General features: G+C 48.9%; 1 protein-coding gene across 18 annotated transcripts in view; it reads left to right on the forward strand.

The window, feature by feature from the left end:
* Positions 1-23,378, forward strand: part of DIP2C (disco interacting protein 2 homolog C) — a 469,882-nt gene extending 446,504 nt beyond the window's left edge. For all 18 annotated transcript variants that reach the window (XM_070601291.1, XM_070601280.1, XM_070601282.1 and 15 more), the window contains 5 exons: positions 10,155-10,212; positions 12,098-12,172; positions 14,130-14,304; positions 15,836-15,959; positions 20,298-23,378. In XM_070601291.1, coding sequence (XP_070457392.1) covers positions 10,155-10,212; positions 12,098-12,172; positions 14,130-14,304; positions 15,836-15,959; positions 20,298-20,550 — 685 coding nt within the window. In that variant the 3' untranslated portion in view covers positions 20,551-23,378. The remainder of the gene's footprint in view (positions 1-10,154; positions 10,213-12,097; positions 12,173-14,129; positions 14,305-15,835; positions 15,960-20,297) is intronic.
* The last annotated feature ends 4,042 nt before the right edge of the window (positions 23,379-27,420 follow it).

The raw sequence follows: 27,420 nt of genomic DNA on the forward strand, positions 1-27,420 counted from the left end.
TTTTCTATAATTTCAAAATTATTTTTCTTGTTTTTTTGTTGTGGTGGTTTTTTTTTGTTTTTGTTTTTGTTTTTGAGGAAGATTAGCCCTGAGCTAACATCTGCTGCCAATCCTCCTCTTTTTGCTGAGGAAAACTGGCCCTGAGCTAACATCTGTGCCCATCTTCCTCTACTTTATATGTGGGATGCCTACCACAGCATGGCTTGCCAAGCGGTGCCCTGTCCGCACCCGGGATCCAAACTGGCGAACCCCAGGCTGCCGAAACGGAACATGTGAACTTAACCGCTGTGCCACCACTCTGGCCCCTTTCAGAATTACTTTTTTTTTTTAAGGATTGGCACCTGGGCTAACAACTGTTGCCAATCTTTTTTTTTTTTTTTCCCTGCTTTATTTCCCTAACCCCCTCCACCCCCCCTCCCCCCACCCCCCCGGTACATAGTTGTATATCTTAGTTGCAGGTCCTTCTAGTTGTGGGATGTGGGATGCCACCTCAATGTGGCCTGACGAGCGGTGCCATGTCTGCGCCCAGGATCCGAACCCTGGGCCACCGCAGCAGAGCGCGTGAACTTAACCACTCGGCCACTGAGCCGGCCCCTACTTTTGAATAGAAATTTAGTTAAAAGAACAATGTTTATAAATGTATCACATCTAGAAATTATTTTTCATGTCTTTCTGTTCTCACTCAAAAAGAGAAAAGAGGTCTACGTTGGTTAAGACCTTATGGTGGGAAGTAACAGAAACCAGTTAGAACTATTTTGGCAGACACAATTGATGTAGAAGGGGAGAGAGGTATCTGACGGAATCTGAAGGTAGAAATGAGCCTACTGTCAGGAGGGACTAGAAGCAAAATCCAGGAGAGCCTCAGGAACTTTTTATCACCCTGGCTCTTCTCTGTACTTGGTCTGTCCAAAATTCCCCACAGGTTGGTCCACTCTGTTTGTATTCAGTCCACCTGGGAGGATATGCCAGCCCGCATTGCCACAAGCCAGCATATCCTTGCCACAAGTCCATGTGCCTGGGACATGAGCTTGGCCACCCAGTGGCAGGACACTTGACCCTCCAGGAGGCCCATGTGGATGTGCACAGTGACATCCTTCCCAAGAGGACAGTGTGGGAAGGGGTTGGGGAGTGACACTAAGTGAGATACCTGACAGACAAAGGGCCTCCCCAGGAGATCAAGGTCAGCATGGACAGTGATGAGTCAAGTGGAGAGCATAGAGCCTCGACAAGATGTGACAAGAGGGGCTTCACCTTGTGGTCTTCCTCCCAAACCCATAATCCCAGTCTAGCCATCAGAAAACATCAGATAAATCCCAGCTGAGGGGCATCCTACAAAACACCTCGCCAGATCCCCTCAAAACTGTCAAGGTCATCACAAACAGAACAAGTGAGAAACTGCCACAGCCCAGAGGAGCTGAGGAGACCTGACCACTGAATGTCATGCGAGATGCAGAAGAAGGTCATCAGAAAGCTTCAGAAATACGCCTGACATTTGGACTGGAATTAACAATAACATCTGTTTTGGCTCATTGACTGTAACAAGCATATCATACTAACAGAAGGTGTTTGTGTGCAATAAGATAGTGGTTATTACCAGGGAGATAAGAAGTCTACACTGTCTGCTCAGATTTTCTGTGAATCTAAAACTGTTCTCAAAATAAAGTCTAGAGGCATACCTGGTTTTACTGTGCTTCGCTTTATTGTGCTTTGCAGATACTATGTTTTTTACAGATTGAAGGTTCGTGGCAACTCTGCATCAAGCAAGTCTATTGGCGCCATTTTCCAACAGCATTTGCTAACTTCGTGTCTCTGTATCACATTTTAGTAATTCTCACAATATTTCAGAGTGTTTCCTTATTATTATATTTGTTGTGGTGATCTGTTATCACTCATCTTTGATGTCACTATTGTTATTGTTTTGGGGTACCACAAACCGCACCCATATAAGATGGAGAACTTAATCGATAAATGTTGTGTGTTCTTGACTGCTCCACCGACCAGCCATTCCCCCAGCTCTCTCTCTCTCCTTAGACCTCCCTATTCCAGCACACAACAATATTGAAACTAGGCCACTGAATAACCCTACAATCACCTCTAAGTGTTCGAGTGAAGGGAAGAGTCACATGTCTCTCAGTTTAAGTCAAAAGTTAGAAATGATTAAGTATGATGAAGACAGCATGTCAAAAGACAACATAGGCCAAAAGCTAGGCCTCTTGTGCCAAACAATTAGCCAAGTTGTGAATGCAAAGGAAAAGTTCTGGAAGGAAATTAAAAGTCCTACTCCAGTGAACACACTAATGATAAGGAAGTGAAGCAGCTTATTGCTGATATGGAGAAAGTTTTAGTGGTTTGGATAGAAGATCAAACATTCCCTTAAGCCACAGCCTAATCCAGAGCAAGGCCCTAACTCTCTTCAATTCTGTGAAGGCTGAGGGAGGTGAGGAAGCTGCAGAAGAAAAGTCTGAAGCTAGCAGAAGCTGGTTCATGAGGTTTAAGGAAAGAAGCCGTCTCCATAACATAAAAGTGCAGGTGAAGCAGCAAGTGCTGACGGAGAAGCTGCAGCAAGTTCTCCAGAAGATCTAGCTGAGAGAATCAGTGAAGGTGGTGACAGTAAACAGCAGATTTTCAATGTAGATGAAACGGCCTTATATTGGAAGAAGATGCCATCTAGGACTCTCATAGCTAGAGGGGAGAAGTCAATGTCAGGCTTCAAAGGACAGGCTGATTCTCTTTTTCAGGGGCTAATGCATTTGGTGACTTTCAATTGAAGCCAATGCTCATTTACTATTCTGAAAATCCCAGGGCCCTTAAGAATTATGCTAAGTGACTCTTCCTGTGCTCTGTAAATAGAACAGCAAAGCCTAGGTTACAGCACATCTCTTTACAACATGGCTTACTGAACATTCCAGGCTCTCTGTTAAGACTTACTGCTCAGAAAAAAAGATTCCTTTCAAAATATTGCTGCTCGTTGACAATGCACCTGGTCATCCAAGAGCTCTGATGGAGATGTACGACGAGATTAATGTTGTTTAATGCCTGCTAACACAACATCCATTCTGCAGCCCATGGATGAAGGAGTCATTTCGACTTTCAAGTCTGATTATTTAATAAATACATTTCATTAAGGCTACAGCTGCCATACATAGTGATTCCTCTGATGGATCTGGGCAAAGCAAATTGAAAACCTTCTGTTGAAAGAATTCACCATTTAGATACCATTAAGAACATTTGTAATTCGTGGGAAGAGGTCAAAATATCAACATAAACAGGAGTTTGGGAGAAGTTGATTCCAGCCCTCATGGATGACTTTGAGGGTTCAAGACTTCAGTGGAGGAAGTAACTGTAGATGTGGTGGAAACAGTAAGAGAATTAGAATTAGAAGTGGAGCCTGAAAATGTGACTAAATTGCTATAATCTCATGATAAAACTTTAACGGATGAGGAGTTGCTTCTTACGGATGAGCAATGAAAGTGGTTTCTCGAGATGGAATTTACTCTGGTGAAGATGCTGTGAAGACTTGAAATGACAACAAAGGACTTGGAATATCACGTAAACCTAGTTGACAGAGCACTGGAGGGTTTGAGGGGATTGACTCCAGTTTTGAAAGAAGTTCTGCTGGAACTTCTCAAAATGCTCTCAAACAGCATCGCATGCTGCAGAGACACTGCTCACGAAAGGACGAGTCAATGGATGCGGCAAACTTCATTGTTGTCTTATTTTAAGAAATTACCGGGGCCGGCCTGGTGGTGCAGCGGTTATGTGCACACATTCCGCTTTGGTGGCCCGGGGTTTGTTGGTTCGGATCTCAGGTGCAGACATGGTACTGCTTGGCAAGCCATGCTGTGGTAGGCGTCCCACATATAAAATAGAGAAGGATGGGCACAGATGTTAGCTCAGGGCCAGTCTTCCTCAGCAAAAAGAGGAGGATTGGCAGCAGATGTTAGCTCAGGACTAATCTTACTCAAAAAAAAAAAATTACCACAGCCACCCCAAGCCTCAGCAACCACCACCCTGATCAGTCAGCACCATCAGCACCGAGACAAGACTGTCCACCAGCAAAAAGACTGACTCACTGAAGTCTCAGATTGATGGTGAGCATATTTAACAATAAAGTATTTTTTAGTTAATGTATGTAATTTTTTTTTAGACATAATGCTATTGTATACTTAATAGACTACAGTATAGTGTAAACATAACTTTCGCACATACTGGAAACCCAAAAAGTTCATGTGACTCGCTTTATTGAGATATTTGCTTTATTGCAGTGGTCTGGAACCAAACCCACAATATCTTGGAAGTATGCTTGTATTGATTAAAAGGATGGGTGGGATCTGAGGAGGCTGTGGCAGCGTGAAGGAGGGGGCTGACCTTTCTCTGGGGAGCAGCCTCCTCTCCCTCTCCCCTGCCTGCCCAGCCCCTCGGACTGGAACCTCAGGTAGCCGTCTGTCCTACTAGAGTTAATAAATACGAAAATCCATAGAGCAGTGGCTGGCTCAGAGTTAGCACTGAATAAGTGTTTGCTGCTCTTTGCCAAAAAAAAAAAAAAAAAGAGGAAGAAAGACAATGTGTTCAGCTGCAGCAGCAGTGAAGAGCTTTAAGTGGTATACCTGTTTAGCTTTGTAATTATTGAACAAGTGCTTCTGCTCAGAGTTTCAATACAGGCTCTTTGTAGTCACTGGGCTGATGTTATCTGTGCAGTTATCTGGGAACTGAGGTCTTACGTTGAGAGAGAAAAAACCAAAATGAGTATCTTCCCTGAAGGAATAAATGTCCTCTCCCTCCTGGAGTGCACTGTCCTGCCTCTGCTGCTCAGGGACGAGTGAAGCTGCTCACCAGGGGACATTCTCTGGAGCCCTCCCCAGCTCCCTCACCCATTGCCGGCACGCTGGACGTGCACGACTACGCCATAATAAACACTCATAATAGAGAAAGCAGTCTCCGCTGGCTTTTGAGCAGCGCATCTAGGTTGCTGGGCTGCGCAGAAGCTGTTTTGCACAAGCCGGTCACTAGGGGCCTGTCCCCTCCTCTGGTGCAATGCCACACCAGCATCTGGTGGAACTGCGTGGTTGTCTCAATCGAAGGCACAGATAGCACTCATCCTCCAGGTCACAAACGACCACCAGGGGTGGCCAGGGCTGGGCATCCAGTGGGTGGCGGATGGGCACCCCTTGCCCTCTTGGCCATCTCCATCAGGACGCACCCATAGCGTTTGTTGTCCATCATTCTGACATTGCCAGCTTCTGGCAGTAGCTGTGGGAAATGCCAACACTCTTGCTGGGGCAGATCGTGTGATTCCCCGATTGTTACCTGTCTCCAGAGCCGGTGGTGTGACGGACACTCTGGGAGCGGTGAAAGTGGGCCGTGCGGGCAGCGTCAGCAAGCAGGCCCAGCCCCGGGGAGGCGAGAGCCCTCGTCTCCTTTGGTGAGAGTTGCCAGGGACAGACGGGTGTCGGGTGGGCAAGGGGGGAGGGCCCCAGAGAGAAGTGAGGTGGTGGTGGCCCCCTCTCGTGCGAGGCCACATGAAGTAGGGAGGGGACGGAACCCTTGGCAGGAAGACCTCTTGTGGTGCCGCGTCTCTACCTGCCGTGTTGCTCTGACGGCTGCAGCCTTTCAAGGTGAAATTCGGGCCAGCGTGAGAGCAGGTCAAGGACAGCACAGGTGAGGACTTTACCCTGCCTGCCAGTCTCCCCACCGCAACTCGCCATCTCGCCCTCTCTCCTTTTCTAGTGAAAGCCCAAACGTCAAGTGCAGTGAAAGCCTGGGTGGGAAACACGTTTTTGATGTCCAGGATTTTGATGTGAAGTACTTGAACCCGTCGGGGATGAGGGCCAATCCAGGCAAGGCCTGAGTGCTGACTCAGACGCGGGCGCGGCCGGAGCGCTGGCTGGGTGAGGAGCCAGGGCCTGGGGCCTGGGCGCCGTTTGAGGCGGACTGCTGCCCGGGGCGCCCTCCTGGGGGCTCTAGGGGCGCCGGGCGGGGGCTGGTGGCCCCGGCGCCTCCGCCCGAGCGCAGTCCTCCCGTGGTCACCCCGACTCAGCAGGCCTCCGCGGCTCCACTGGAGCCCCTGCCGGTCCAGGTCCCGCGTCAATGCGGGGCGGAGCCACGCCACCCCCGGAAAAGCGGCGAGTGGTCTTGGGCGTCCCCTCTCTGCCGCTGCAGCCCCGCCACGTGCAGTGTGGCCTCCCGCCCTCCCCGGCTCCGCATTCGCGGCTGTGCGCCCGCAGGCTTCGCTCGGCCGAGCTTCCACCCGGTTCTCCAAGTCCTTCCGCCGCCGTGTGCTGCAAATGTGTCTCCCGGTGTTTTCGGGAGAGACGTCTTTGCCTTTGTCTTTAGGGGGTGTTCTTTTTCTTTTTGTTCTTTGGTATTTTTCTTTTCACGTGAATGAAGAGCAGTCTTACGTGGCATTTGCTAACAGGATCTTAGCCTTTTCATTCAGGACCCACCCTGAGTGGTGAGTGACTCCAGCACCCATTCTTGCTCTCATACTGACCAGAGAAGACATTCTTCCCCTTTTTTTAGGTTTGCCCTCCACCCTTGCCCCGGGTCCCCTCACTGGCGCCCGATGGCAGGGCCGGAGACCGAGAAGAAATTCTTAACGGTAGAGCCTCCTCGTTTTCCACATTTCAGATAAGATGAGATCTCCAGCTGAGATTCTGCCTGCCTTCCTCGGAGGCCAGGGGTTATCAAGGAAGAACAAGAGACAAGACAAACTCTGAAGGCAGGAGGGCAGAGGAGGCTGCTGGTCAGAGGCAGACGCCGGGCAGTGTGGCGTGGCCTGGAGCCACAGTCCCTGTCGCAGACAGTGGCTTGTCTCGTCCCCTGTCGGCCGGGTGCAGGCCAAGGCAGAAGCCCGCGGGCGGAAGAGAAGGAAAGACCCAAGTCATCCCGGGACCCCAGGGACGTTTGCCCCTGATTTCCTTGTGTCATCAGTTACACCAGGGTGCCCTCTCTGAAGTCACCCCAGTCCTAATACCTCGGACAGAGCAGCCTGGCACATCCAAAAAGCATGGCAGGGGTTCCTGACTTCCTCAAACAGCGATGACTCTGAGTGGACGCCCGCAGAGAGGAAGCTTGTCCAAAACAGCCCTCCTTTTTTGGCTAAGAGTTTTGCTCCCTGGCCTGGTGGTCTGGCCTTTACAGGATGCCCAAGCTGGCCACTGGCCAGCTGCCCAGCCCCCAGAGAGTAGCCCCTCTATGTGGAGGCCAGGCCGTGCAGCAGGGACCCATGCTCAGCCAGCTGATCTCTCTGGCCCCTTCTCTTTCATTCTTTCGCTCCTTCCTCACCCCTGCCCCTCGTAATCTTCCCAACCAGTTTGGCCTCGTTTCCTTATTGCTTTCTCCATCTGTAGCAAATTGACAGTATCCAGAATCCCCAGTTGGCCAGCCAGCCATTGGACACAGGCTTACCGTACCTGAGTGCTCACATCAGCCTCATTCAGTCCAGCATCACGATCCCAGCCTCCAGACCCGGCAGGCTATCATTGCATCATTAGCAGCATTGATATTTCCTGCGAACACCACGTTCTCTAACTGTCCCAGCTTCTTGAATGTTTGCTGTTACGGACAGAGTTCCACAGGTTCGGAGTTGTGTTCAAATGGCAGTTGTTAAGAGTAACCCACCCTAAATTAGCATGCTGCTACCTGGGTCCTAAGAGTTTTCTTTTAATTCTGTATTAATGCAACCAGGAATTTACTTATTTAAGTTTTATTGAGGTCATAATGGTTTATAACATTGTGCAATTTCAGGTGTACATTATTACTTATCAGTTTCTGTATAGACTGCATCATGCGCACCACCAGTATTCTAATTTTTATCACCATATATATGTGCCCCTTTACCCCTTTTCCCCACCTCCCAACCCCCTTCCCCTCTAACTACTAATCTGTTCTCTTTGTCCATGTGTTTATCTTCTACATATGAGTGAATTCATGTGGAGTTTGTCTTTCTTTGTCTGGCTTATTTCTCTTAACATAATACCCTCAAGGTCCATCCATGTTGTTGTGAATAGGACGATTTTGTCTTTTTTTATGGCTGAGTAGTATTCCATGGTATATATACCACATCTTCTTTATCCATTCATCAGTTGATGGGCACTTGGGTTGGTTCCATGTCTTGACTATTGTGAATAGTGTTGCAATGAACATAGAGGGGTATAAATCTCTTTGGATTGTTGATTTCAAGTTGTTTGGATAAATACCCAGCAGTGGGACAGCTGGATCATATGATATTTCTATTTTTAATTTATTGATAAATCTCCATACTGTTTTCCATAGTGGCTGCACCAGCTTGCATTCCCACCAGCAGTGTATGAGAGTTCCCTTTTCTCCACATCCTCTCCAACATTTGTTATTTTTTGTCTTGATGATTACAGCTATTCTGACTCAGTGTAGTTTTGATTTGCATTAGCGATGATTGATTAGCGATGTTGAACATCTTTTCATGTGCCTATTGGCTATCTGTATATCTTCTTTGGAAAAATGTCTATTCATATCCTCTGCCCATTTTTTCCCGGGTTGTTTGTTTTGTTGTTGTTGAGTTGTTTGAGTTCTTTATATATTTTGGAAATTAACCCATGTCAGATAAATGATTTACAAATATTTTCTCCCAGTTGGTGGGTTGTCTTTTCATTTTGTTCATGATTTCCTTCACCTTGCAGAAGCTTTTTAGTCTGACATAGTCCCATTTGTTAATTTTTTCTTTTGTTTCCCTCGTCTTAGTAGACATGGTATTCGAAAAGATGTAATGCAGCCAGGAATTTACATTTGAGGTTAACATCATTAAGCCTTTTGGCATATTCTGGAACAGTTGAAGAAGTGTTAAGACCTGGGTTGTTTCTCCTTGATCACCCTCATCTCCTGCTGTCAGCATCAAGGCCTTCCTTAAGACACATACCAGAGATTTTAGTGGTTATCATTTGATCCACAGTTGCTGCAGGAAGTTCTTCTCCCTCAAGTTACTGCTGCAGCAACTTGGGTGCCCTCCCTCCCTCCCCCTCCAGGATTTCCCCCAACTTTCTCCTCCTTAAGATAAGATGTCAGTCCTGCCCTTTCTGCTGTTTCGTGATTCGCCTGTGGCAGGCTGCTTTTGTCTGTGCAGCAGGAGACACCACCAAAGGCTCCTCGGGAGGCAGGGAGTCCTTTTCACTGCTGAGAGCCCTTGTCAGATGCCTGAGGACCCCCGCACACACCCAGCGCCCTGGTTGGCACCTCCCTGTGTCTGCCTCAGGCTAGCACTGCTGTCCACATCCTGGAAGTTCTTCCTGTGGAGCACCCCTCCTCTCCTCAGCAGCACTGGGTCGTGGGGGACAGAGGAAAGGCCTCTCACAACCCCATTCCCAGAGCCCAACTGCCTGCTGATGGCCGTTCTGTTCCGTAGCCTTCAAGCATTAGAGTGCTTTCTCCTTCACTTCATTTTCTTTGGCTAAAACTGCCTTTCAGACAAATGAGCAGCATCATAGTCTTATAGTAACATGGTGGAAATGTTAAACCAGGAGGAGGCCATAAAATATTGAAAATAATGCAGCTAGGGAAGAACTTAGTTAGCTCTGGTTGTGACCAACGCCAAGGTCCTCCGCAGTTCTTAAGATTAAATTACTATTAAATATTTTTTAAATTGAAAAGGGTTTCTTTTTTGAAGGCAGGTTTTGCTGTCTGAATCGGCCAGTCCTGTCCTCACTCGGCTCAGATCGCCTGGTTTATAAAGCAGATTCTGTGCTGCTGTGAATCGGGGCCCTGCCCGTGGCCAGCAGAGGGGCAGGGCTGCGTGTGCTCTGGGACTAGGCATCGCTGTCACCAGGGGTTGGCAGCTCTTTCAGGGATGTAGGTTGATCCCTGTTCTTTTCTTTTTCTGCAAGTGCTCAGTGGAGTCCTCGGTACTTTAAATGCAAAATCATTTTCCCAGTGATTCTGCAGGTTTGGTGAGTGGACTCACCTCCGTTCCCTGCAGCCTGCGCAGAGGCTCCCACCACTGCCCACCAGAGCACAGCTGTGCTCTGCTATGACTGCTTTTTCTTTGACTTCTAAACTATCTAAACTACCCCACCCTCAGCATTGATGTTCCCTGCCTACGTGAGGAGCACTGACCAAGTGCTGAATGTGGAGGAGAGGAGAGGGGCACAGACACACTCAGTAATATCTCATGTTTCTCTTTGTAGAGTCCGTTTAGTAGAAAGAGGATCTCCTCATAGCCTGCCCCTGATGGAGTCAGGAAAAGTAAGTATTAAAGGAAGAATATGCATTTCTATACAAGTGTGAGTCTCGTTGTATGGGCTTTGAAATTTTAAGAAATGTATTTTATATTTTTTCCAAAAACTTTTCTTGAATGTAATGTATCAGGACTAGGTTTGGCCACGAGTACAGAAACTCAAAATATGAGTTAGTTTTTTTCTGTCTCTCACGTAAAAGAAACCATGAAACTACCAGGGGCCCTGGCACTTTCTGTCTTGTTCTGCTCTTCATGGCCTCCATTCCCAAGGGTGCCTCAGGGTCTAAAGTGGCTGCTCCAGCCCCAGCCATCATTTCCAATTCCAGCCAGCAGGAAGAGAAACTGAAAAAGAAGGAAACAAAAGGTGTAGACCTTAAGGAAGTTTCGTAAATTGCCTTACTCACACTTAAATACCATTGGCCAGAATTTAGTCACATGATCACACCTAGCTGAAAGGAAGGTTGGGAGCATCATATTGGTTCTGAATATCTATGGGCCTAGCTAAACATCAGGGTATCATTTACTATGGAAATAGACAAAGAACGGTTATCAGGGGACAACTAGTCGTTCCTGCCACAGTTGTTGTGGGGTTTTTTGGGTTTTTTTTTTAAAGATTTTATTTTTTTCCTTTTTCTCCCCAAAGCCCCCAGTACATAGTTGTGTATTCTTCGTTGTGGGTCCTTCTAGTTGTGGCATGTGGGACGCTGCCTCAGCGTGGTCTGATGAGCAGTGCCATGTCCGCGCCCAGGATTCGAACCAACGAAACACTGGGCTGCCTCCAGTGGAGCACGCAAACTTAACCACTCGGCCATGGGGCCAGCCCCATGTTGTTGTGTTTTTTTTATAGAATTAAAAGCAAGAAATGTATTTAAACGTAAATGAAGACTTCTTTTTTGGCCCCAAATGTCAGATCTCTTCTCCACTAGATATAATTCTGAAAGCATCTTATGTTGCTTTTGGACGTTTTATCATCTGTGTCTACACCACTGCCAATTAGAACTCTTGGTACTAAGTTGCTTCTAATGGTAGGAAACAGAACCTACCCCCTCACCCGAACTCAGTCTGGAGGACCATCAGTCAGACAGAGAGCAGAGCTGCAGGGCACACTTCAGACGTAAGGGACAGGACAGCGTCCTGAGAATTTTTACCACAGCGCAACCATACAATGTTAGATTACCTGAACCGAGACGACTGTGTTCTGAATTTCCAGAAGCAGCTCTTGCTTCCTCCCTTATGTGGTTTCAGTGGAATTCAGAATATTTCTAAGCTGAACTTCCACTAAGAAGATGCTTAATATCGACGCGATAATAAAAGGGGTTTACCAGCGTTCCAGCCGTAGCACAGCAGACTGCCCCAGCAGTGATACGTGGCTCTTGCTTCTTGCCTCACAAGAGCAGCTTTCCACTAAACCCTGTCGCCAAGCCTGCCTTGTTTCTGAGTCACACTCATCTCTGAAAGCTTCATCCCTGACGTCCTTAATCTAGTGCCTGCTGCCAGCATCAGCCTTCCTTCGTGCTCACATGCCATGTGAGACATAGTATTAAGTATAACTGAGAAAAAGTGCATCAAAATAACTGAAAATTCCTATTTTGCAAGCATCAGGCTGTGCTCAATTATATCATTTATCACGTCTTTGTTCAAATTCTTAATTTTAAGATCACTTTCACATGGACTCTGTCATTGTAGTAATCATTACAGTGAAATGCGGTTGTTATGATGTAATTACATGATGCCACAGTCCATAAATTTGATTAAAGCTGTATTACTTTCTAAATGATTGCTGAAAGGAAAACAGGCATGTGGCATGAAGGCCAAATCAAGGGTGACTGTGATGCAGTGTCTGTCTGTCTGTCTGTCTGTCCACCGACAAGAATGTTCTCTTTTCCCACGTAGATACTTCCGGGGGTTCGGATCATAATTGCCAACCCAGAAACAAAAGGACCATTGGGAGACTCACACCTGGGTGAGGTGAGTGCCGGGCCTCCACCCAGGTGAGGTGGGTGCAGGGTGTCCACGCGGGTGAGGCGGGTAGGGGCGTCCTCTGGGACACACGGTCCCCGAGACCCAGTCTGCCTTCCTGCTGCTCCCCCGTCTTCAGCACCAGTGGACAGGACCCCGTGTCGCCGACCCGCAGTCACATTCTGTGTAAAGAAGGAAGTGCAGCTGACCAGCGGGAAGTAGCTTGCGATCAGCTTCATTGCTTAAATGAGCGTGTGGGAGTTGAGGGTTAGTTGAGGGTTACGGAGCAGAATTTCCCTAAGGAAGTGCGATGGGTTCTCGTCCAAGAATTTCCGAGAGCGCGAGCTTCACGGAGGTGGACTGGCGGCCGCCGCGGGGCCGGCGCACAGGCGCTGGGAGAGCCCGGCCCGCCCTGCGTCGAGGTCCGGTGGCCCGCGGCTTTGCGCGCTGTCTGCGACGGGCGCCCGGGCCGACGCCCGCCCTCTCCCGCGCTGCCGGCTGTGTCAGGACGGCGCCACTCCTCCTGAGGGACGCGCGGGGCTGTCGCTCGTGCCGCCGCGCCCTCGGTCACGTGGGACGGTCAGGCGGAAGCGGTGAAGCTGTGGACGGGCCTGCCTGGGCGCTCCCGCAAACGCATTCGCGGCGCGAGGCTGGGCCGCAGAGCCCGCGCCTGGGGCGGTCGGCGCGTCGGGACCCTCCCCGGCCTCCCGTGGGCCGCGTCTCGCCGAGGCGGCTGTGTGAGGGAGCAGACGCGGTGCCCCCGCCTTGCCGGGCGCGCCTTCTTCCGCGCCCTCGGACGCCTGCGCGGCTCTGCAGGGCCTGTCGGGCAGCTGCATCCGGGTGCGCAGGACGCCTCCGACGCCGAGCGCGCATGCGCCTTAGGCGACGTTAGACCGGCACAGCTCCGCCCAGGCCTCTGCGCACGCGCCCCGCGCTCGGGAAGCCCCGCCTCCTCCGGGTGCTGTGGCTGTGGACACGCAGCGGGCACGCAGGCGGGCTGTGAGGCGTCCCGCTCCTCGCGTCTCCCCGTGCTTCGCACAGCCCGCGTGCTTAGCACGTCCTTCTGCGCCGGCCCCACACACTCTCACGCACACCCATGCACACCCACACTCCCGTGCACACACCTACGCACACTCTCACGCACACCCACACTCCCGTGCACACACCCATGCAGTCGCACTCTCCCACACACTCATGCACACTCACATTTCCCCACACTCCCGTGCACACAAGCACTCTCTCACACACACCCCCCGCACACTCATACTCTCATGCACACCCCTGGGCACACACTCCCACACATGCACGCACCCACACACATACTCATATACTCTGCCACTCACCCACACACTCCCACTCACTCCCACACTCCCTAACAGTCCCACACTTTCCTACACTCACACACACTCTTCCACACACACACTCCCGCACACTCACTCTTACACTCCCACACTCCCACACACACTGCCCCTTCACACGTCGACACTTCCGTTTCCTGTTTTTTGACGATACATGCCGCCTTCCGTCTTACAGGTGGTTTTCTTTTGTGGTGTTTTATTGCAGTACATTTCTAAAAGTATGCAAACCAGGTGAAACGGAAAATTAAATCATAAAGCTTTTCAACATTTTTCCAGATTGCTTTTTAGAAACAATCATTACGTTTGAATAAGCGCAAGGAAACTAGTAGAAATTGGACGTGCTGGTTTTTCAAACCCGCCGTTAACATGCGCTAGCGGGTTCTTGTCGGGCGGCTCCGTGTTTGCCCCGCCGCAGGCTCGCTGTTCGGCGAACACGTGAACTCGGGCATCTGGGTCTCCCCCGAAACCCGAGCGCATCAGCAGCATCTTGTCTGTACCGTGCAGGGGCGCTTTCAGCGGCACTGGGATTTACTGGACGGTGGAAGCAGCTTCTTCCCTGGAGAGAGTCGCAAGCTAACTTACCCCGTCGTATTTTGCTTCCTTAACAGATCTGGGTTCACAGTGCCCACAACGCCAGTGGATATTTCACTATTTACGGAGATGAATCCCTCCAGTCAGATCACTTCAACTCGAGGTTAAGTTTTGGAGACACCCAGACAGTCTGGGCGCGCACGGGCTACCTGGGGTTCCTGCGGAGGACGGAGCTCACAGACGCCAACGGAGGTGAGCGTGGCGGGCGGCGGGGAGGCCAGGGGCCCTGGACATCCAGCGCCCATCTGGGGTTCGGGACCCCAGACCAGGAGAGCACGTCTGCGTGCTCGCCGCACACCAGCTGGACACAGCCAGGTGCGAAGGAGCAAGGTCGAACGCGAGTGTGTCCCCAGCTGAGCTGCGCTCACACCGTCCGAGCCAGGACAGTCGCCCGGGGCCGGGCCTCGTGTCCCGCCATCAGGAGCCCGCGGTCGCAGACCCGCCGCCGGAAACGGGCCCGTGCGGCCCGCGGGAAGGGGCGGTGCTGCGGGCGCAGCGAGGGTGGATGCTGCTGCCCCCTCCTCTGCGGGGCTGGCGCCAGGCGGGGGATGCCCAGAGACAGAATGTCGAAGCCTGCTTGCTGTTCAGGTCTTTGCCGAGTCCCGGGTCCTTTCTCAGCTCCGTGGTTCCACTAAAATAGAAGCCGGGCTGCAGCGTTTCAGAGGACGGGAGAGGAGCTTTCTGGTGGGGTCCTGCCCCACACAAAGCCGGGAGACCTCAGGAAGGCTCCCCGACACACCTGCCCGGCGGGAGCTGTGCTCGCAGAGCTGAACCGCCATTGAATTTACGGAAAAGTACAAAAAAATTTGATGTCACATTTGCAATTTGGGACAATCATGGGCTGTTTTATTTGGAGGTGCTCTCCGGGGTTCCCGTGAAGAACTGAGTTAGAGGTATAAGGTCGGTGGTATCCAGCACCCCCCAGGAGGTGGGGCGGTCTCTTCTGCGGGATCCCAGGGCCGGGCGGCCGGGGGTCCCTGCTGCGGTAATCGCTAGAAGCCGGCAAGTAAATTTCTGCATCTTGTCTGACTCGCACTGGAAAAGATTTATTTTCTGGTACTTTGTATGTTGATCACTTCTTTCAAATTTCCTCTGATATATTTGCTACTCTAAAGATTAAGGACACGTCTCCTTATTTTTAAGAAGAGATGGACTGACTGCATTTTGTCAGTATCCCAAGGTTTACACACTGATAGGAGTAAGTTTAGCGGCTGTGTGAGCTGAGGAAAGCTTTGTTCATGCACGTTATCAGAAACTACGCTTTTTTTTCCTGCTCAGACATGGAATAAGACAGTTGAGACCTCATGCGATGGAATCAGAGGGAGCTGGGTTTACTTTTAGCAGTGCTGTGTCCTCACCATGTGACTTGGGGAGAGCTCCATGAGATTTAGGCGCCTCTGCAGCCCCAGGACCCAGGCGGTGCTGAAGGGGCTGAGGGTGGTGGGATAATGTCTTTGATGAGTATGGAAGCTGATTGAGATGCTGTCTCTCCGTGGCCTGGAGGCTTCAGGGAGGTTACAGATGGTGGCCCGCACTCTAGGGCCACAGCGTTTTCCTTGAGCATCTCAGGCACGGAGCATCCCTGTGGGAGGGAAATATCCCTGACTTGTGACCCCTTTCTTTGCATCGCTTTCTCACTCTGAGTGGTTTTAATGCTTTTTTCTTGAAGCAGCTTGAGCAGCATAACGGTGAAACTCACACACTTTTCCCATTCCCTGAGCAGAGCGCCACGACGCCCTGTACGTGGTAGGCGCCCTGGACGAAGCCATGGAGCTGCGGGGGATGCGCTATCACCCCATCGACATTGAAACCTCAGTGATCAGAGCCCACAAAAGCGTTACAGAATGGTGAGTGGTGGCAGGTGTTCCCAGACGAGCAGGACAGGGTTTGGGCAGCCTTAGGAGCCCGTGGAGTCGTGTGGAGGAGTCTCACCCTTAGCCTGTAGCCTTCCCTCCAGGTGTTGATAACTTAGCAGCAAGGGGCATTCCTGGGTGGACTCAATGTCTTGGGCACTTCCTGAGGGTGACGTACTAATGACTGGATAGCAGCTTCTAAAGAGCCAGGCTGTCGCTGTTCATTGGTTTTTAGTTTGCAAAAGCATGATGTAGCTGATCATCAGGGAAATGCAAATCAAAACTACACTAAGATATCACCTTACACCAGTTAGAATGACAAAAATATCTAAAACTAATAGTAACAAATGTTGGAGAGGTTGCGGAGAAAAAGGAACCCTCATACACTGCTGGTGGGAATGCAAACTGGTGCAGCCACTATGGAAAACAGTATGGAGATTCCTCAAAAAACTAAAAATAGAACTACCATACGATCCAGCCATCCCACTACTGGGTATTTATCCAAAGAGCTTGAAGTCAGCAATCCCAAAAGTCCTGTGCACCCCAATGTTTATTGCAGCACTGTTTACAATAGCCGAGACGTGGAAGCAACCTAAGTGTCCATCAACAGACGAATGGATAAAGAAGATGTGGTACATATATACAATGGAATACTACTCAGCTGCAAAACAGAACAAAATCATTCCATTTGCAATAACATGGATGGACCTTGAGAGAATTATGTTAAGTGAAATAAGCCAGCTAGAGAAGGATAATCTGTGTATGACTCCACTCATATGAGGAATTTAAAACTATGGACCAAGAACAGTTTAGTGGATACCAGGGGAAAGGTGGGGTGGGGGGTGGGCACAAAGGGTGAAGTGGTGCACCTACAACATGACTGACAAACATTAATGTACAATTGAAATTTCACAAGATTGTAACCTATCAATAACTCAATAAAAAAAAAAAAAAAAAAAAAAAAAGCATGGTGTAGGGAAGAAACCGACTGCACACACACAGGCACAGAGAGCACTTGTGACCACAGCCCGGGAGCCATGGAAGTCCATGGGCCGTGTGGGGAGACCTGAGATGATGAGAGGAGGGGGCAGACTTGCCCGAGTTAAACCAAAGCCAGAAGTGACAAGTCTCCCATCCCAGGTGCCCTCCCTGGGGCCAGGGGCCTTGGGGACCTGGGGTCTACCCTCCCGACCATTTGGTTGGCTGTGCTCAGTGTGACCCGCAATAGCCAGCTGACCTGGGGGCTGCAGCACTGACCACTTCCTAGGTCACCCAGTTCTGGTATGTGGCATCAAAGCTCAGGCCAGGAACCCCAAGGGAGGAGCATTCTGAAATCTCTCATGGCAATTTTTCCTGGTGGGGTAGATGGCTCAGATTGTTCATTGCCTGTTTTTTTTTTTTTTTTGAGGAAGACCAGCCCTGAGCTAACATCCGTGCCCATCTTCCTCATTTTTATATGTGGGATGCCTGCCACAGCATGGCCTGATAAGCGGTGTGTAGGTGAACCCCAGGCAGTCAAAGCTGAGTGCATGAACTTAACTGCTGTGCCACCAGGCCAGTGCCTTCATTTGCCTCTTGTTAGCTGATGCAGGCTGGTGTGTGTTGCCACGTACTGAACGCTGACCCAGAGGACTTGGCAGGATAGAAGAGATAAGAGGGAGTGGAGAGTGTGCATACCCACATGTGCTCCTGTGGTTCAGACTGCTTACGGCTCTACTCGCCCTGAAACAAAGTCCTCAAGTTGCCACAGTTGCCTCTCTACTCCAGTGTACCAAGGGGACAGAATCCCAGAAAGACAGCAACCTGGAACCCGAGCCCAGTGCCTGCCTTGCTGTCTGTCTGAAGGGCTGCGAACATCAGTTACAGCCTTCTCTTTTTGTATTTCTGAGGAAATGATTTCACTGGCTTGTGTTGCCTCCCTCAAGTATTTTCTATGTAGTTATTGAAGGGCTGTGGCAGGGGCTCCCTGAGCCCCTTGTGGGGTGGCAGGCCATGACTCTAGTTTCTGTCCCAAGCACCGCTGTCATCACCTGCGGGGTGGCCTTGCCTCCTGGGCCTCTCTCCTCACCCTGCTCTGTCCATAGGCAGCACCAGAAAGAAGGAAGAGCAGTGGTCTTGTTCTGATGGCCTCAGTCCATCAGAAACTGCCCAGCACACACTGCTCTGCTGTCCTTTTTACTCTTTCTTGCCTTCCCTCCCTTGAGTCCCCTCTGGTTACTTCATACTGAGAAAGAAGGATGTGACCCCATGTCATGTAATGTGACTGTGTCCACACAAATAATTCATAATCAATCTAAAAATCAAAATTTGGGGTGAGTTTGTTATGAGCCAGGTCTAAGGACTATAGCATGGGGGGTTGGGGAAGAAAGGGCACCGAAGAAGCAGGGTGTACAGAGTGGTCATACACTGTCTTGGAACAAAGAGCGTACATCACAATGACAGGAATGTCCCTTTTGCAATTATCTCAAGATGCTTAGCTGGCACAGCAGGTCACAAGGTGAGCACAGCAGGTCAGTAATTAATCCCTAGTTTCCAGGAAGAGATGCTTATCTTTAAGGAAATTCCACTATGGGGAAAAGACACCCCTATCTTTAGGGGCATGATTCTTGGCTTTGAAACATTGTAAATGTTTAAAGCAGACGTACAATGCATGCTCAACAGGCCACATCTGGCCTTTTTGGAAAAACAAGGTCAGGCCGAATTAGTTTTACACCAAATGGCTTCCTCATATACTCCAAGATGTATTGCCTTTTATTTCTTCAGCAAGAGGTAATTGTGTATGGCACCTGGGAAAGCTCTGATGAGAGGAAAGGGACCTGTGTCCAGTCCATAGCTTCCTGGCAAGCCCGCCCTGATTAAATATGGAAATCCAACCTGATTCCTGATACTGTGTCATCAACATCAAATGCCATCATAAAATTATACCAAAAGTGGCTGAGGTGTATATACATGTATAATCTATGATATCACAGACTCACAGTATGGGCTCATTTGGGTCATGCAGAGCAATATCTTAGTGTCACAAAGAGTCATATTATGGAAATTCAGCACCAGCACATCTTGGGAACAGCCCTCAGCAGGATTGTTCCCCTAGGTATACGTGCTTGTCGCAAAGCAAAATCCAGGAGAGAGCTGTTGAACACATTCTCCAGTATTTCCCTTTCATTTCAACGTATATATTGCCCATACTGAACAAAATGTGCATTTTTTTTCCTAATAGACATACTCTTACACTTTTAGAAAACAATAATGAGTTTTCCCAAATATTTCCTGCCTCACAGCTGAGACAGAACCTTCTGTGTGTCTGGCATGAGAAAGCAGATATCAGCAACCCACTGCAGGGCCCTGGGGCCTAGCGCCTCCTCCACATGGCTCCCCAGCCCTGGGCTCCTCCTAGAGCCTGGATGTGGCTCCGTGTGGCTCTGTCCCCCTAGGACCCTCCTGGCCTCCACAGCCAAGCAGAGCATGGGCACCAGGGGCAATGAATATTAAGGTTGTTACACAACCACTTTTTAAAAGCCCCGCTATATGAGGTTAATGAGGCTTAAAGTGTAAAGCACAGGATTAGGCTTCCACAGGTTGGGCAGACTAAATACTCTGGGTGACCCTCCCATTGAAAGATCCCAGATGAAACACTTCTAAATAAATCTTCCACGTTCTCGAGAAATTACTCCCATACCAGTAGCTCTTGCTGTATTACGGTCACCCCAAACTCAGTATTTTAAACAGTAACTATTTATTTATGCCCCCACATCTGCAGTTGACCGCTGGGTGATCTGACTGCACTGTGACTAGGGCCTGTGGGTCAGCTGGGCCTGGCGCTGGCAGCTGTTCTCCACGTTTCCATCCTCCCAGAATGTCCCACCCTTGCGATGGCAGAGGAAGCCAGGACCAGCCCAGACACACCAGCTGCTCTCAACCTGTGCTGACTTCCCACTGACCAAGCTGCATGCTGGCCCAAGCCCCACGGCAGGACACCAACTTCACCCTTGGGACTTAGTGTGCAGATCCAGGGAGCGGCTCTGGGTGCACACCCAACCCCTCACCCCTTGATACCAGCTAGGGACAGAGGGCAGGGCTGCTCTGAGGGCGATGCCGCCACAGAGATCCTGGAGCATACGGAGCGGCTGCCGCGAGAGCAGGCAGTAGACAGTCTAATAGGAGGGAGGGAAACTCCAGTGAGAGGAAGGAGGTGGGCTCGGAGAGACCAGCAAGGCGAGGAGACTGGCAGTGCTCAGGTAGATCCAAAAGAACAAAATGCACCTCTTGAAAACAAAATGTGATCATTAAATTAAAACTTTGCCATATACGATAGTCTTTTCTCTCTTCCAGTGCTGTATTCACCTGGACAAATTTGTTGGTGGTTGTGGTGGAGCTTGATGGGTCAGAGCAAGAAGCCCTGGACCTGGTCCCCCTGGTGACCAATGTGGTCCTGGAGGAGCACTACCTGGTGGTGGGAGTGGTGGTGGTGGTGGACATCGGTGTCATCCCCATCAACTCCCGGGGCGAGAAGCAGCGCATGCACCTGCGAGACGGGTTTCTGGCAGACCAGCTGGACCCCATCTACGTTGCCTACAACATGTAGTCTTGTCTCCACTCCGTTGGACTTTGTAGAGATGGAACATTTTTCTCAGCGTCACTGAAGTGTGCAGAAGCGAGGGTGACATTCGCCAGAATGGAGCCTTTTATTGCACGCTGCCGAGGAGGAGGCTTCTCCACAGCACCCGACTGGCGTGGGGACGAAATGTGAACTTACCACTGAAGTTTGCTCAGAAGGATTTTGGATTATTGCCTGCAGTTTGTTGGAAAAGCCCATTTCAAAAACTTTCTTTTCTTTTTTTTTTAATTATTGGATAATAAGTGCTTTCTTCGTAAATGTGGTATTTTGTTAAGCCAAAATAGCAATTAAAAAAATATTCTGCCCTCCAGATGGGTTCTTTTAAACAATTTATGTAGTGTGACGAAGAATTGTTTTCTCTGTTTTAATGTGTCATGAAATCTTAATGACATGGACCTGTTACTAATTTAAGCCATTGCTAGAACTCATCCTTTTAGGAAAGTTTGTTGAGGTACGAGAAAACCTTCCAAATAGCACCTTCCAATTAGATTTTAGCAGCTTTCTTTGTCAGAAATGTGCTGAAGAATCAAAGGCTGATATGTGGCCTTTGAAGTTAGCATAGAATGAGGAGAAATTATAAATAAGGTGTATTTCGGCAATTATCTTGCAGATATCTTTGTACTAAACTAAAAGATAAAATAAGTTAACTACTTCATATGTAATTATGTACAAAACGTTTAATTTATTTTGATCTCTTTAGAAGTATAAAAGAGAAAAACATTCAAGAATATTAAAGTCTTGTAATGTTTGCTAATATAAAAAAGTGTTGTATTATCTTGCGTGGATAGTATCACAACAAATATATATATATGAAATATAAATTCACTAATGAACCAAGGAGATTTTAAAGTTTAAAATGCAGAGCCTGTCACTTGCATGGTGTCCCCTCCACGGAACTGTAGATAGAGAGACTCTCACCCGCTTTGCTGCTGCGAGCAATCGCAGAGTGCCTGTAGCCCAGGCTGAACGTTTCTTCTAGAACCAGAGAGCAGCAAGTGAAATTATTGCCATCTAAAGATGGTGGAGTCTGAGGCTACTGTGCGCTGTTTTTCCTTTGCTGTGGGGGCCACACGAGCAGTTTGTGCCAGCACGTGCTTACGACACCAAGCAGGCGTGAGGGAAGGCAGGTGGCAAGGAGCACTGTTCTCTTAGCTGCAAGAATTCGTTGCACAATGTTTTTCATCCTTTTTGTTAGTGTCACCTTTTTTCGGTCCTTGGTATGAAAAGGAATGATATGTGGTCATTTGCACCAGGGTGTGTTGATTCCCCTCAGATGGCCACTGTGTGGAGTGGACAAAGTGTCCGGAACCGCTTTACGGGAAAGGACTCACATAGGAGATCGTCACCTCAGCCAGCTCTCTGGGGCTCCCTGGCCCGGGGTGCACAGAACCCACTGGGAGCCTGCGTGAGCTGCCCCGGGACTCTGAACAGAGCCATGGCTGCAGCAAGGAAGCCTCATGGCTGCCTTCATTCGCCACCTGGGGCTGACACGTTTCTGATTTTAGTCTCGCTGCTGCCTCACACACCTTCGAATTTCCAGAGCGCATCTGTACACTCCTTGATGGAATCGGCCCATCTGTGCCAACCAAGAAGAGATATCAGCTCTCCAAGCGTGATTTACTTTGTAATTGCCCCAATATGACCCTGCAGTGGCTCTCGTTGCTAGGTATGCATGACTAAGATTGTTGCTGGGCAAAATTTAGATTCACTTTTCATTATATCGTGGGCGATGTCCTTACCTGCCTTTGCTATATGTGCCAGCAGTAAGCCCTTTGCTAAAAGAGAGTTTTGTTTGACTTCTGAGATCCAAGGCTAATTGTTTTTTAAAAATTTTAAGTGGCATATTTTTTTAATTGCATGTGGGGTGCATCCTTCCATCTCCACAAATCATTTGATTTTTAAAATATCGTTTGACTTCATTGCTGTGTATGAATATTTCTCGACATGCTTCAGATACACATTCCTACAGTCTTCTGCTTCCTAAGGGGAAAACCCACCACACACAGGAAAAAGACGTGTTCTTATACACACCCACCTTGTTTAAGGAAAGAAGAATTAAGGTTTCAGATAAAGTACCGATTGGGAAACACAATTGCAGAATAACTTGTCAGGTCCAGCTGAGGTTGGAAGCAAACAAATCAGGTGTCACTTCACACACAACCTTCCCCTTCACCACATCAGCTTCACGTGCCAGGCGTGCGGTTGTGGACGCGGTTAATGACAGCCTGTCGTCTCTGGTGTTAGAGTGGAGGTCCAAAGGTTGGGGGCTGGGATTGAAATTCTGTTGTGCAAGAAAAAGGAAAGGAGACACTTAAGAACCTCCCATGTCAGCAATAAAGAAGGATCATTCTGTATTAGAAATCGTGCTGTAGATAAGTCGTTCCTGAGAATGTAACAGGTGTTTGTCTTGTGACCTTGTGCTTCTGAAGTCAGACAAAACCGTGTCATCAACTTGCACAAAAGAGGGTACACAGTGCACATCGAAACACAGCCCTGACCCGACAGGGCGGCCTCCTCATGGTGCTTGTCTATTATCTATATTTAATCCTGCTTGACACTTTACCCAAGGGAAACGGGCCCTTTTATCAGTTGAATGTTAGCAGCGTTATTTCATAGAGTGTGGTGGCTGGTTAGAGGAATGTGCTCAACCAGTCACTGTTTCAAAGGAAATTTTTATGTGCAAAGGATGGCAACCTTCTCGTATGTAAACCACCAGTAAGCTTTGTACATCTGTGATAACGCCTGTTTTATATTCAAATGAACAAATAAAAGCTTTTATTTTTGTTGCTCTGAAATAGCAGTTTCTTAATTGGTCCCCTGGAAAACTGTCTGGGACAGCTTCAGTCCCAGGAAGGAAGTGACTTCTACAGGGAATGTATCTGACTCTGTTTACATAATTTGTTGCATTACTTAGTACAGAGAATCATACTTTGAACGCTGTTTAAATTTTGATGTGGGCATTTATTGCTAAAATAATTCCTATGGCAACAAATGTTTTGTGAAATGTTTTTTTAAATTCTTTTAAATATATCTAAATATATTTGTTCACATTTTGCTGCAAGTGTACAGATTATTGGAAACTTTTTGGGACAAATGGTAAGCATGAATCCTGTGTGCAGACATTTACTGTCAGCTGTGTGGCAGGGACCCTTGCATGTCAGGAAGCAGGTCCAGCCGACTATTCCAATCCTAATCACCTTTGATTGTTTGACAACCAAAGAGCTCTACCCTTTGCCCAAGATCTGAGAATTCTGATGGCTTTGTGTTTTGGAAAGCAGTAGCAGGTTAAGTGACCTTCGGCCTAATGGTTATAAAAATATAAATTTTATACAGATGAAAATCAGTAGAATGCAAATCTGCACACAGATCGCCAGTGTTAACCTACATGCCTTTGTTTTAGACTCCACTTGTCCCCCCCCACAACTTTTGTCCAAGACAACCCCACGCTAATTGGGGGATGCTGCTTTGAGTGTATGAAAGTGGATGTTGTTGTAAGACCAGCCTGGCTGTGTCAAATCACACAGAAGATTGAAGGAAGGCCCCAGTTTTTCAGATGGTGGCCTAACAGTGATGGGTCAAGTGAAACAAGAGCACCAAGAGAGCTGCCTCTGCACAGCCCTGCTTTGGACAGTGTGTGTGTGCCTGCGTACCTGTATGTGTGTGTACCTGTGCATGTGTACCTGTGAGTGCATGCGTACTTGTGCATGCCTGAGTACCTGAGTGTGCGTATCTATGTATGCGTGTGCACCTGTGTGTGCACTTGTGTGTGCCTGTGTGTGTGTACCTGTGTATGCCTGTGTACCTGCATATGCCTGTGTACCTATGTGTGCCTGCATACCTGAGTGTATCTGTGTATGCATGTGCACCTGTGTGTGCCTGCATACCTGTGTGCATACCTGTGTATGTGTGTGTACCTGTGTGTGCATACCTGTATATGCATGTGTACCTGCATATGCCTGTCTACCTGTGTGTGCCTGCATACCTGTGTGCGTACCTGTGTATGTGTGTGTACCTGTGTGTGCATACCCATGTATGCATGTGTACCTGCATGTGCCTGTGTACCTGTGCGTGCCTGCATACCTGCTTGTGTGGACCTGTGTGTGCCTATGTACCTGTGTGTGAATACAGACTTTTCTTCTGTGGTGCCATGTTCTGCATCCTCTAGCACAATGCTGAGTTCTTGGGGCAACAGTAGTTTGGTTGGCTGGTCGATTATCATTTCTGTCTTATTTTCCTCCTTAATGTCTCAGCGCAGAGACAGGATGGCCTGAGAAGCGCTGAGGCTCCTTCTGTGGAGAGAAGTTCGTTTCCTTTCACACACACGTCTTCTGTGACTTGCAGCTTGCACTCACTGCTTTTCTCAGTAGAATTCACAACCCCTGATCCCTCCTGACATCCTACACCTTTTATTTTCTACCATATTCCAGAGAGGCGTGCAGGACCCCCTGTGGCCATCCTTCCAGAGTGAGAACTGCAGTGGTGCCATCACTATCTTCCTGTCACAGGCAGTCTGGCTCAAGTCAAGTGGGGACTCTCAGTGCTACTTCTTACTGTTCTTCAGTCTTTAAGGTTAATTCTGAATAAAGTAACTGGGCAAGACCAAGATCAATCTGATATCTTAGGAAGAAATTTGGATCCGCCCCTCTGCTACTGTGGGCTGCTGTTGTATGGTGGTGACATCTCGAGATGGTTGACAATATCAGCTCCCTCTGGCTTGTGTGGAAGTCTTGTGTGGATTTCTCCCACGTCACAGTGATGTTTCAGCTCCTGCCCTCCCCTGACACACACCTCCGTCTTTGTCCTTCTCCATGTCACCGTCACCAAGCTGAACTCAGACTTTCATGGGTAGAGAGAGTTTGTATGAATTCTGTCGTGCTTTGGCCCATTCAGCCCCCGTCAGAACTGGCATTCAAGTGAAAATAAAAAGAAGGGACAAAGCGGGCTTCCATCACTGCCTCAGAGACCAACTCTCAAGACTTCCAGCAAATGCCTTCTGCAGCCTGGCTGGCCAGCCTTACTCCGCTAAGGTTCCAGTCTCGTTTTTTATCAGGGCTTCGCTCTGCCGGGGGGGAAGGAAGGAGAAGACAGGAGGCAAAGAAGTACTTTAGGAATCTGGGTTACACAGCACGTTTGGGCAGAAAAATACATTTTCTTCTACTTCCCACCCTGTGTGAGGAGAGTGTGCAAGACACCACATTCTAGACACTTCTCCATGTGTGAGAGACCCCAGATGGAGCTGCTGTCAGTGCTTCAAGAGGCAAAGACTGACCAGTGAAAGCAAAGCAGTAGAAATCAAAAGTGGGAAGAAAGAACCCAAGCCTAGTGGTGTGTGCACCTTAGTGCCTGGCCTTGCTGGAGCATAGAGGGAGAAGATGGGTGGCGCCAGCTCTTGTCCTCGTGTTGCTTTGCTTCCTGACGTTGTGTTGACATGTGTTAAGTATCTCTTCACCTACCCAGCTTCCCTGTGGGAGAACAGGGTGTGTTTTCTCAGTGCCTACCCTTGTGCCGTGCACAGAGCAGACATTCATTGAACCTGCTATGTGAAAGAATCCTCACTGGTAAGTGGCCTCATGGGCCACAGTGACCACAGGACTGGAAGCCCTCCCGGGAGATGGGCAATAGAACGGGTGGGTAATAGGAGCTCCTGGAAACATGATGAACTTGCTTGTTTTCATAATACAGAAAGTGCTAGTGAATCCTGACAGTCACTCAGGCCTTCTTGCCAGAGGTTATTAATTATAGGAATCCTTCACTGGGGCCCAAATATCCCCGACATTTGACAAACGGCTAAAACACCAGAAAGAGGATAAACGGTAACAAGGGGAAGAGGGAAAGGAATTAGAAATAAATTACGTGGTTAGTGAAGAGACAATTCATTTGCAAGATAATACACATTAGAAAGATCCATGAAATGGTAAAGAAGTATAAATTGAAAGTGGGAAGGAAGAATGAGAATACAGAAGGATACAGAAAGGAGCTAGGACTGAGCGGACATCAAAGTGATTGGAGCCCATGCAGCCCAGCCAAATGAATGTTGGGACAGGACGGAGTGGAGGGGAAATGGTCTCAATTTTTGCTACAACGTGAAGGGAATGTTATGAGCCACAGAGGGTGGATAACAACCTAGACAGATGCATCCTGGCACCTCTAGTCTAGCTAAAGCTCAGGAGGACGTCACCAGAACCCGCACTTCAGCAGACCCCCAGGTAATTGCCCTGGGCTGCGCTCCACTGCCCAGGGGTAGCTGTGCAGCTGGAGCCTGAAGAGGAGCAGTGTGGTGCTGAGCAAAGTGGAGCAGGAGCTGCCCCCACTCCCCTCTTTCCCTTAGGACATTTTTACAAAGGGCTGGATACACCCCTCATCTTGTTGAGTGACACCTGGTGAGTCACTGAGCATGGCTCTGCTTCCACGACCCAGTGTAAAGGACGGCCTTTCCACCACATTCTGCTCCTCAGACCCACTGCACATGGCAGATTAAACCTGCCCTGACCATTATCAGACAAGCTTTCCACTGAGGACTCAGGTTTCCCCTGTGGGGTAGTTGCTGTGAAACATTCCAAGACTGAGAACCCCAAGTACCTGGGTTGTGTAGCCTCTGACTAGTGCAAAACCAGCCATGAATCCTAAATGACAAATGTGCTCCTCATCAAGAGTGGCTTTCCAGCTGCTGAGGGTGCATCTCAGGCTTTCAAGGGCTGAACCAGGTCAGTGTAACCTGGACAATCACTCTGGGGGTTTGTAGATTGAAAACAAGTGGACGTGCCTCCAGCCCCGAGGTTTCTGGAGATGGAAATGGGGGCTGTGAAGATGGGTTTGGCTGGTGTTGATGGGTTTTAG

This window comes from Equus przewalskii, chromosome 30 (assembly GCF_037783145.1).
Source record: "Equus przewalskii isolate Varuska chromosome 30, EquPr2, whole genome shotgun sequence".
In the NCBI taxonomy this organism is placed as follows: Eukaryota; Metazoa; Chordata; class Mammalia; order Perissodactyla; family Equidae; genus Equus; species Equus przewalskii.